At 50.1% G+C, this 10,679-nt stretch overlaps 2 protein-coding genes and 1 long non-coding RNA gene across 4 annotated transcripts; 1 reads left to right on the forward strand and 2 right to left on the reverse strand.

Annotated features, from left to right (window-relative positions):
• Positions 1–766: 766 nt before the first annotated feature.
• On the reverse strand, positions 767–4,595 carry HOXA1 (homeobox A1). Of its 2 annotated transcripts, XM_023531512.1 has the most exons (4): positions 4,240–4,595; positions 3,059–3,466; positions 2,761–2,855; positions 2,192–2,312 (listed from the first exon to the last, which is right to left on the reverse strand). In XM_023531512.1, exons 2-3 carry the CDS (start codon positions 3,404–3,406, stop codon positions 2,796–2,798), a joined length of 408 nt encoding a protein of 135 aa, XP_023387280.1. In that variant the 5' UTR covers positions 3,407–3,466; positions 4,240–4,595; the 3' UTR covers positions 2,192–2,312; positions 2,761–2,795. The 2 variants fall into 2 exon arrangements, with proteins under 2 accessions (XP_011359986.1, XP_023387280.1); XM_011361684.2 differs by having other exon boundaries at positions 767–2,312; positions 2,761–3,466.
• Positions 3,594–7,332, forward strand: LOC105293171. Its single transcript, XR_895962.2, has 2 exons — positions 3,594–3,882; positions 7,197–7,332. It is a non-coding gene; the product is annotated as an uncharacterized LOC105293171 (long non-coding RNA).
• Positions 7,333–7,670: 338 nt separating this feature from the next.
• HOXA2 (homeobox A2) lies at positions 7,671–10,673 on the reverse strand. Its single transcript, XM_011361691.2, has 2 exons — positions 9,523–10,673; positions 7,671–8,881 (listed from the first exon to the last, which is right to left on the reverse strand). The coding sequence occupies exons 1-2, from the start codon at positions 9,905–9,907 to the stop codon at positions 8,142–8,144; spliced, it is 1,125 nt and encodes a 374-aa protein (XP_011359993.1). The 5' UTR covers positions 9,908–10,673; the 3' UTR covers positions 7,671–8,141.
• Positions 10,674–10,679: the final 6 nt, after the last annotated feature.

Genomic DNA, 10,679 nt, shown 5'->3' on the forward strand with positions numbered 1-10,679 from the left:
TGGCATGAAATTAGAACTGAGGACCAATTACAGCCATGAAGGCTATGAAATCAAAGCTAAATCTCATGGGCATAGGATGTGTAACCTGGAGGGGATGGGGGCGGGGTATAGAGGGTGGCAGGAAGGCATAGATATTGACAGGAGGAATGAGAGCGGGGAGGCAAGGCTTTACTGAAAACAGACCACTTTCAATTTAAATGGTGAAATATATTGGAACACTGACAATCCAAAAAGAAGGAAAAAGGGTGGCCTGGGGGCCCCATCCTCAAACAGCTTTATACTGGAGCTAATTAAATGTGAATCTCTTAGCTCTTGGTTCACTCTTTCCTCACTGGGTCATGTGAGGAAAGAGTGACTGAAGAGTTTGGGCCTTTGAAGGAGGTTCTGTTTATATATACGTCAACATTCAGTTGGAGGTGAAAAGGTTAGCACTTGACCCAGGAAGTACCCATGTTTGTTTCAAAAAATAGATCTGCTTCATAAATTCCTTCACCATTTTTTCCATTATGAACTTTGATTATAATAAACAAGCTCTTGTTATTTTAAAGAAAATCAACTTATTATAGACATTGGTTAGGTGCAATTACACTCATAAGGGAAGCTTCAGCTACATAGTGGAGAGAGCACTTATCTTTTTTTTTTTTTTAAGAAAAGTCCCACCTCTTTGAAAATGCACACCACCCTTCTCCCCTTCCCCACATGAAATGGGCCAACTTTGTAGGAACCAACACATTGTAGCCAAGCCAAATACACAGATGCGTCAGCATAGCTGAAACTTGAATATATTTATTACAGACATCTTAAGACCCGTAAACTCTGCTCTGGATCACATCACTCCAGGATCTCAGAGCTGTTCATGATTGTACAGGAAATGGGAAATATCATAGGCTCACAAAGGATAACTGATAGAACTCAGTGTGGTACTTCAAGGACATCAAAACATTGTGCGACATGCAAAAGACTATTCACGAATCACACAAAATATACATTCATTGTGCCATCCATCACATTAACAATTGAGCTGAAGAGACATCAAATCCAGCTAAAATAACTGCAGGAGGAAGAAGCTGGTTTGAATGATACCTTTAGGTTCCGAATAACCCAGCACGAAGTTTAAATAGAGTGTGGCCAGAGAAACAAGAAAGGGGTGAGACTTATGCACAGGAAGAAAGGTTTCTGAACCTTGTATTCTGCAGGCCTTATTAACTCAATAAAGGAACAAACCAAGGTTATCCTCTGAGGCATCTGACTGAGTTTAAATGAGAGCTTTTACTCTTTAACTTATAATCACATATAAAATTGTACCAGCTTTGAGAGTTTGCCCACCCTGTTTTAGTCACTTAATCTAAACATTTCTAGAAAATCTATATAAAGATAAATCTCTCAGGACAAAGTATTTACAACCAGCAAACTCACACACATGAAAGTGAATTAAATTAAAAAATGAATTAATTGTGTAAACACGCTCATAGTGCATCTCTTCTTCATGAGCTCCTGGGCTCTCCTCTCTATCCTACTTTGAGGGCAAAGTAAAGGAGAACAGTAAATATACAGATCGATAAACAATGAGAGACTTCCCTCTGACATGTTTCTGCTGGCAAAGGAGACTATTTTCCAAAGGGCATCTGAAAGGAAGAGTAGGTTCTGCAGAAATCTCCTAAAAGTTGGGAGGGGTGTTAGGGGCCATCAGAAAATTGATGCTGGCACCCAATCTGCATTAAGGAACTAATACCCTCTCCCTCCACACACACACACACACACACACACACCACCGCCACCCCAAATCAAGCCTCTAGCTCAGAATTCTCTGGAAACACATTTTTCTGCCCAGGAGGTCCCCAGATAGGATCGGAAAGAAAGAGACTGCAAATGGAAGATAAGCTAAGAATGTGCTTTGGGTAAGAAGTCCCAACCAAGGAGTAGCCTGGGCGGCTGGAGTCTGGGGATGGGCCAGCCTCAGTGGGAGGTAGTCAGAGTGTCTGAGGTAGAAGACCCTGGGGAAGGAACGCAGGGCGAGGAGCTGGACTTCTCTGAGGATTCCTCGGCCTTCTCCTCGCTACCCGGAGGGGTGGCGGGAGAAATGGGCAAAAGGCCCTCTTTCTCTCGTTTCTTCTGCTTCATTCGGCGGTTCTGGAACCAGATCTTCACTTGGGTCTCATTGAGCTGCAGGGACGCGGCAATCTCCACCCTGCGGGCGCGCGTCAGGTACTTGTTGAAGTGGAACTCCTTCTCCAGCTCCGTGAGCTGCTTGGTGGTGAAGCTGGTGCGCACCGCGTTGGGCTCACCCACGTAGCCGTACTCGCCAACTTTCCCTGGGGGCAGGGTAGGAAGCAATGAGGGGGAAAAAAGATACAATTTTACAATCATTACGGGATCCCCTACGGCTTCAGGGCAATATTCTGGTAAAAAGGGAGATCAAAAATTTCTCCCAACGCAAACCGGGCTGGGGAGGGTGAGTGATGAGGTGTAAAGTGTTAATCTGAAGTCACCCATTAGCATGGTCAGACCGGTGATTAATGGAGCTTAGAGATATTAACAGAACTCCCACACGCACACACACCTTCCCTCTTACTATCAGAACCTCTAAAACTAGGCCCCTTTTAAAACAGTCCCAGATACACCAGGGCAATCTTCTCATGCCCTACAACACCGGTGGGAAGCAAGAACTTTTTTAAAAAAATTATTAATTTTTCTTGGAAACTAAGCATACAATCTCCTTCTAGAATTATCAAGGCGCATCCATAGAATGGCAAGACTGACCTGTTTTGGGAGGGTTTCTTTTTACTTTCATCCAGTCAAAGGTCTGCGCTGGAGAAGACGTCTCTGATGCAGGGGAGCGACAGGCTTCTTGGTGGCTGGCGTGGAGAGGGGACAAGGAGTTATTATACGTGGCCAGGGCCAGGCTCTGGTGCTCTTGTCCATATGAGTGGTGAATGTACTGAGGCGAGCCCACCGCGCCCCCGGCATAACCCTGGTGGTGGTGGTGATGCTGGACCATGGGAGATGAGAGATTTCCAGAGTAAACAGCGGGAGCGCACGAGGGGTACCCACCACTTACTTCTGCTTCCTGATTTAATGCGTAAGGGCTGTAAGGCGCTCCGCAGTTCTGCGCGCCGTAGCTTGGACCACAGCTCGAGTGGGAGTAGGACACCCCCAGGTTCCCAGGAGTCTGGTAGGTGGCCGGCTGTGGGTGGTGATGGTGGTGGTGGTGGTGGGGCGGGCTGATCTGCACCCCCCTGCCCATTAGGAAGCGGTCGTCGCCGCCACAGCTGTTGGCACTGACTGCACAAGACTGGAAAGTTGTAATTCCATGGTCGGAGGGGTAGGCTCGCGCTGAACAGGTCCCGGAGTCGCCACCGCTGAGGATGGGATATTCCAGGAAGGAGCTCATTCTTGCATTGTCCATCTGTCACTGAGTGACCTGGTCCTGCGAAGCCCTGGGTGACCGTGCCAACTTTCTCACTTCCTCCATGGGGCCGGAGAAGAAAAATGATATGAATGTACAGTGCGCAAGAGGGGGGGCGGGAGGGCGGAGGGCGCTACGGGAGGGGCACGTGACTATGCCAGCCAATGGCGGAGCTTCCTGCGAAAGTTTGCTGGCTCCCGCGGTGATGGATCACCGTTTCAGTGGCATTTAAATCCCCGGCGCTCCTCAGTCTAGGTGACGCGCAGTCGCCCCCCCAGGCAGCCCAGGCGACGGCGGCAGCTGCGACGGCTGCAAGGACAGATTCGCAGCGCTGGGACGAAGGGGAGCAGAGGCTGCCTTCTGCGCGCGCCGACTCCGCTCCCCCCCACCCCCCACCCCCCGAGAGGTGGGGGCTGGGAGGCATCCCTCCGTCTCCGCCCCTCCCCATCGCGCACAGAAAGATGAACTGGCAAGAGGTGAGAAGGGAAGGGTGCTCCGCGCTCTCTTGGATCGGGAATCAGTGGGCCGGAGCTCGGAGTGCGCGGAGCAGGAAGGGTAGGAACCCGGCCAGCACCGCAGCCGGGGTTCCTGGCAGCTTTCACTGCACAGCCCCTGCTGTGGTGTCTTGGGGCAGTGAGGAGCGCAGAGCACGGTAGCGTAGGACGAGCCTAGGCCACTAGCTCTCCAGGCTCAGAATAGGGAGGGAAGTGCGAAGAGGGCTGGGTGTGAGGAACCCGTGTGGGCGTGGAGGAGGCTAAGGCAAGGAAAGAAACTTCTCTTCTCAACGGAGGGTCTCCGAAACCCCTAACCTCCACCCCACCTCCCTCACTAACTATGAGTATGGCGATGAGGAGCTTCTGTAATTCGACGCCTAGGAGCCGGGTGAACTCTAAGAGCTGAGCTTGCCGGAAAAGGCCGGGGGTGGCCAGGCTCTTCGCCCTCCCTCTCTCCCGGCTCTCCGCCCCTTTCTCCTCCCCACTCAGCTTTGCTCTAGGAGCCCTAAGGGATCCGCAATAGCTCGGCCGCTGGATTTTGAGGGGTAGGAGGCGGGAGGGAGAGATGACGCTAGCGAACGTGGCCAGCGTGGGGGCCGGACCGTGCGCTGCAGGCCATCTGCCGGTTCCCCAGGACCCAGAAGCCTGCGCGCTCTGGCTGGAGCCTCAAAGGGCGAGACCACAGCTCCTACGAAGTACGCTGAATTGTCCCCCTCCAACGTTTCTTGTTTTCTGAAAGGGGGAGGTTAGGAGTTGGTAGAGCTTCCTTTATTCACCCCTCCTCCCTCCCCGTTATGCTGCACGTTTGAAGTGGGGGTGGGGGCTGGCAGGTGGGAGGGGCGGTGGACAGATGGCTGATGGTGGACAGGACATTTTCTTCTTCCCCAGCAACACCACCTCTCCTTTGACTGTGTAGTTCTTGTGTGAAGCTTCAAATCTTTCCCTAGAGAGACACGTGCAAATCTGAGCGTCATCCCAGGCCAGGGGTCCTGTTTTCCATCACCCTCATCCTACCCTGATGCTGCCGGGGTCGTTAATTGCTGTTTGCTATTAGGTTTCATGTCAACCTTTGGCTTGTAGAGAGAAGAGGCCAACAGAGGCCGAGAATTGATGCATTCTTAGGTAAAAGAAATCCAGAGATCATCCAGGAAGCTTTGCAGCCAGTGCTGCATAGATTTTAATCTGACCATGTTTACCCCATGGGAATCCGACAGATGAAATTTATCTGGGGATTGTATTGCATTTCAGGTTCCCACTCCCTCCAGTTTTCCCTCCCCAGTTAGAAGAAGGAAGTTTTGCTTGAGGCAGACACATTTCAAATGTGTTAGTCAACCTTTCAGGTTGTTTTATTTTCCACATATAGAAGTATCGCCCAAAACCTGTTCTCCCAAGAGGGAGAACTCTCGCAGACATTTGACTATGGATTTCCTTAGTAGCAAAGAAACATTTTCCCTAAACATTTCCTTTTGAAAAGTATTTTTCTGTGACCTTTGACCCATCTCCGATCATGGTAAAGAGGGAGCACAGACAGGAAAGGTCACTCCTGCCCCAATTTCAGCACCAGGGGAACCTGATCCTGGAGAAGGGGAAAGGCAAGGCGGCCCTCCTGGAGGCGGCTTCTTTGGGAGCGCCGAGGCCTCCCAGCGACTGGGAGAGGAGGTGCTCCTGTGGGGGAGGTGGCAGGATATGAGGGGTTCCGTGCTGGCACTGCGGACGATCTGCTCTCCAAGCCGAAGCTCGTCGGTACATTCTCCCCACTGGCCTCATTTCATTGTTGAGGCCGCTTTGTTGGCCTCCACGACCCCGGCTTTACGCAACCTCCTCTGCCACAGGGCTCAAGCCACAACGCCGCCCCGGGCCGCAACCGCACTCCTTCCTCTGCTACTTCTCCGCCTCTGCGCTCCTCACCGTCCTCTCTTCCTGCCTCCGGGGCTCTTCAGCGCCTGCAGGGGTGGATGTATTTCTTGGGATCACGGGCTTGCCCTGGCACACAGGCAGGCAGGCAGGCAGCCGGGGCTCTCCACAGGCCCAGCTCTCGCAGCCGAGCCAGCTCCGCCCCAGCTGGCCGCCCTGAGCGCTGCTTTCCCAGTGCTGCTCACAAAGGCAACCTCCCTGGCCTCCTGCCCGCAGGCTTCCGTAGCTCGAGTCCTTCCTCGCCGCCCCCCCCCCCAAAAAAAAATCCTGGGGCTCATTCCGCGAGGATAGGAGACCCTCAGTCTGCTGGGGAAGTAGGCCAGCGCCCTAGGACTCGAGCTAAAGTCCCTTTAAACGCCCGGAGAGAGTGGGTGGAAAGCGAGCTTGGTCACTATTTAAACGATCACAGCTTGCTGGGCTCCAAACGCCTCTTCCAGGCTTCTTCTATTAGAAAGGAAAGCAGCGAGGAGGAGACAAAACGCCGCCGAGGCGGCGAGTTGTTCATGGCATCCGCGGCTCAGCCAAGCTGTTGTTTTAAAAGAGCAATAAAAATGAATTATGACTAAACGCCTTCTAACTTAATGCTTTCGGACGGGGATCCCCGGCAAATACGTAAGAGGATTTTTATTTGTGCATGTGTTCCTGCAATTGATCTCTTTGATGACATTCTCATTCATAGAAAGCGTTTGATTTATGAGTGTAGGACGAATCTCAAACAGCAGCGGCTCAGCCCTGGCCACTGCCGGGCTGCCCTGCTCCGCGCAGCGCGGGGAGCCAGAGACCCCGCGAGGTACTCGCATCCCTCCGCCGCTGCCGGGATTTAGCGGGCAAAGCGGTGGGGGGAAGGTAGAGTGCAAACCCGTGGAGAAAGATCCCGATTTCATCATAACTTCCAAGCCTCTATTAAGAGCTGGGTTTTTAAATCAACCCGCCCCCCACACATGTTGCTTACACGCTGTGTTTTTTCACCGTAAGTAAGTAGCCATCAGAACAGAGTTCAGGGAAAAATAAACAGGAGGGGACATAAGAAGCAGGGGGAAAAAAACAGAACAACCCAGTAACATACCCTAGATCACATTTTATTGATATTTCATTTAAAGTGCTTTTTTCTCTTCCTCTTTCTAGAAACTGGGTTAATTAATAACCTAGGGTGCAGAAACACTCCATTTTAAATTTCAACTTGCTAACCTGACTTCAAAGCTTTAATGATCCATTATTTGCCATGTAAACAGATTTAAGAATGAAATATTGATTTTTCTGACCCTGAAAAAAAAGAATCCTAGAATGCCTGAACCAGAGGATTGGAAAGAACCCTCTCTGAAGTGCATTTTCCAACTAGTAACCATTGTTTTGTTTTATTTTTGTTTTTCTCTGTCTTTTAGGTCTGTTTGCCTGGACCCATCAACAGCTGGGAGACTAATCAACCACACTGAAAATGTTTGGGGATTTGTGGGAGAGGGGTTAGAATGTAGATGTTTGAAACAAATGTGTATAAATAAATGAATTATTGATAACTTAGTTATTGACCTGGAGATTGGTAGCTTGTTTAAGAAACTCCATGTTCCTTTTTCCTGTAGTTGATGGTTTCTATAGGCACTTTATTCCTCCATTTTCAAAAGCTTGGGCTTGGCCCAACTCTGAGGCTTCCCAATCCTGTTTCTATTACCAATTTAAATCTATGGCTTAAACCTCTACACTGAAAAACCAAATCCATTCCCTTTAAAAAAAAAAAAATGAAAGAAAAAAAAACTTCTCAGAAGCCCTAACCATTTTCTGGCTTTCTTTTTTGTGATTGTCTGTTGAAGATTTTGAATGTGCCCCTTAATAAATATATTAAAATTGAAAAAGAAGATGAATCGTGACCAGAATTTTATTTACCAAGTTAGACTAAAAGAAGAAAAAGAAACCGTTAGGAGCCTTGAGAAAGAGGGGGAGAAAAAATAAGAAAGCTACTTATAGCAAAGGAGAATTTATTCTACCAAAAATACGCATGACAATGCATCCTAATGTAATACAAAAATAAAAAGAAAGTGAAAATACAATTATATGATCACTTTCTTGCAGGCCTCATATATTGCTTTCGGTAAATCACATAGAGGATTGTTGAATTAGATTTAAAGCAACTAGAACTCCAAAATAATCTGTAAAAGATGCCTCAGAAACTGGGTCAGGGGAATCACTAAACAGAAACTCTTCAACATTTAGAGGAGGGAAGAGGGTAGGTCAAGAAGAAAATAAAATAAAAAATCAACTCTCAGAATAAAAGAAGGCAAAACCACCTTCACAGGGGTTTTTGTTTTGTGATGCTTTGTTTTGCTTTAATGTTTTTAGTAATTCAGATGCTGCAAGTCGATTGTGGTGAGTGTGTCTGTAAAAAAGTCAAAGCTGTCAGCTGAAATATCTACGGGACTGTCGAGGGAACCTGGCAAACTGGGTGAGACTGCATCTGAAAGCTGCAGGCAGGAATCTGTGGAAAAAACGTTAAAGTCCTGCAAAGAGGGGACCTCGAGGGCCTCGGGACTGTCATTGTTTAGGCCAGAGCCACAGTTCTGGCCCATTGTTGACAAGCAGTTAGGAACAGTGGGTGACTGGTGCTGAAAATGTTTCAGATTTTTCTCATTGCTGGTTAAAGGCGAAACTGGGAAACTTTGGGAGTCGCCATTGTGTCCATTGGGAGCCTGCTGCTGAGAGAGGGCATTTTGCTGAAAAGTGTAACCTTCCCTCTCCAGAAGGGCCCCGGAGACGCTGAGGGCTTGCTCAAAGAGCGACTTCTCTTCCTCGTCCTCCTCCACTTTCTCAGAGTCTTCCAGGCTTTTAAATTTCCCTTCGCCGTTTTGGTTCTCCTTGCACTGAGTCTGCCTCTTGTGCTTCATCCTCCGGTTCTGAAACCACACTTTCACTTGTCTCTCAGTCAAATCCAGCAGCGCTGCGATTTCCACCCTCCGGGGTCTGCAAAGGTACTTGTTGAAGTGAAATTCTTTCTCCAGCTCCAAAAGCTGCGTGTTGGTGTAAGCAGTTCTCAGGCGCCGGGAGCCCCCTCCGCTGCCATCGGCGATTTCCAGGGATTCTGCGGAAAGGGAAACCAACAAGAGACACACGCACAGTTGGAGGTGGAAGGGTCCGAGCGGGGTTATTCCACTGGAGAATAAATATAGCAGAAAAGATCAACGGCAACAAAATGGCCGCCCCTGGATGCAGTAAAGCTATTGTGCTGCCTTTCCTGGGAGCCCAGCCCGGGGAGACCCCATGTCTTCCACCTCCATCCGATTCCTGCCTGGAGCTCCCCCCAACCTCTTCATCCGGGAGCAAACTTTATATTAGCCACACCACAATTTATAATTAATGCATCAGCTGCTTAGCTGAGCAAGAGCGATCTATCACTCTTCATTACTGTCAAAAAGCCAAACTCTAGGACAACTAGACAAGAGGAGGTCAGTTCCAACTCAAATAAATCATCCCACATTACACAAGTTAGGGAAAGTTTCCCCCCCTCTTCTTAAAAATATATATGTCTCACTGTGGAGTGCAGGATGCCTTTTCTCTGCATCAACCCCACTCCTGAGCCCACAGGGGAAGGGAAGGCAGCCAAGCATCTCTACCTCTCCGCCTTCTCTTCCAGCCCACGCTTCCCTCCCCCCAGAACCACTCTCGGGGCAGCCCCAAAGGGGAAGAGGGTCCCAGGACCTGGGGCCAAGTCTTTGGACTGACCTTTGTGGCTGAGGCAGGCAGGGCCGGTGGCGGCGGCGGCGGCGGCCGAGGCGGGCGGCAGCGCGGTTTTCTTGGCCGCCTTCTTCTCCTTCATCCAGGGGTACTCGGGAGGCTGCAGGGCGCCAGCGGGCACTGGGCTGCCGCGGCTGCCCGCGGGGCTCGGCTTGGGGCGGCCGCCAGCGCCGTGGCGAGGGTGACTGCCTGGGTTCAGGCTGGGAATGGTCTGCTCAAAAGGAGGAGGAATCAGTGTCGAGTGTGAAAGCGTCGAGGTCTTGATTGATGAACTTTGAAATGTATCAGCGACAGGGGGAAAAGATGTCAGGCACTCAGCGAGCGACGGCTGGCTATTGATAAAACCAATCTCTCGCTCAAATTCGTAATTCATGGCCTTCTCCTTGGAGCCCCCTCGGAGAAAAAGTTCCCTCTTCTGGAGGGGCTTTGGGGGGGCGAGGCCCAGGAAAAAGGCGAGTGCGGAGGGGAAAAAAATCTATCATAGAAGATCGCTGCTGGGGTGTTTTTTTTCTAATTCACTGATTACAGCCGTATGGGGACCGCGCTACTATTAAACTATTGAATTCATGGAGACAAGGTTGAAATTGGACCGAATTGGCTGTCACATGATTGCTTCTGCCCAATGACAATTTGGGCTTTAATCAAAAGAAGCCACTGTCTGTTTGATTGATCCAAAAAAGTCGGGAAGGAACGCCTCATTGGGGGCCAGAGAGGCTTTATTTACACTTTTTTCAGAGCAAAAATACATACATATGGGTGTGGGTGAGGATGACCAGGAGTGCGTGGGGGCGAGGGTGTCTGCCTGCCTTCCAAACAGCAAGGACCTGGTGTGTGCGCCTGGGAGTGCGTGTGAGTGTGCGAGTGTGTGCGAGTGAGCTCTGCCGCTGGTCCCGCCGGCGGCTGCCCTCTGCCTTCCCCGCACACTCAGCGCATTGTTTGGGACTGTCGGGAAGACGCCTCGCACCTCACAAATCATTTAAGCACCTCAGTCTGACGCCTGCAGTCATTAACAAAGTAATCCATTAATCTTCAAAGTTTTGACACCCGAGGTCCCCGCATTCCAGCCACATAAGTTCTGCTAAGGCAGGAGGAAGGAGCAGAAGAGAGGAGAGATGAGACAGGGAGAAGTGAGAGAGAGGGGCAGA

Source organism: Pteropus vampyrus, unplaced genomic scaffold (genome assembly GCF_000151845.1).
Source record: "Pteropus vampyrus isolate Shadow unplaced genomic scaffold, Pvam_2.0 Scaffold69, whole genome shotgun sequence".
NCBI lineage: Eukaryota > Metazoa > Chordata > Mammalia > Chiroptera > Pteropodidae > Pteropus > Pteropus vampyrus.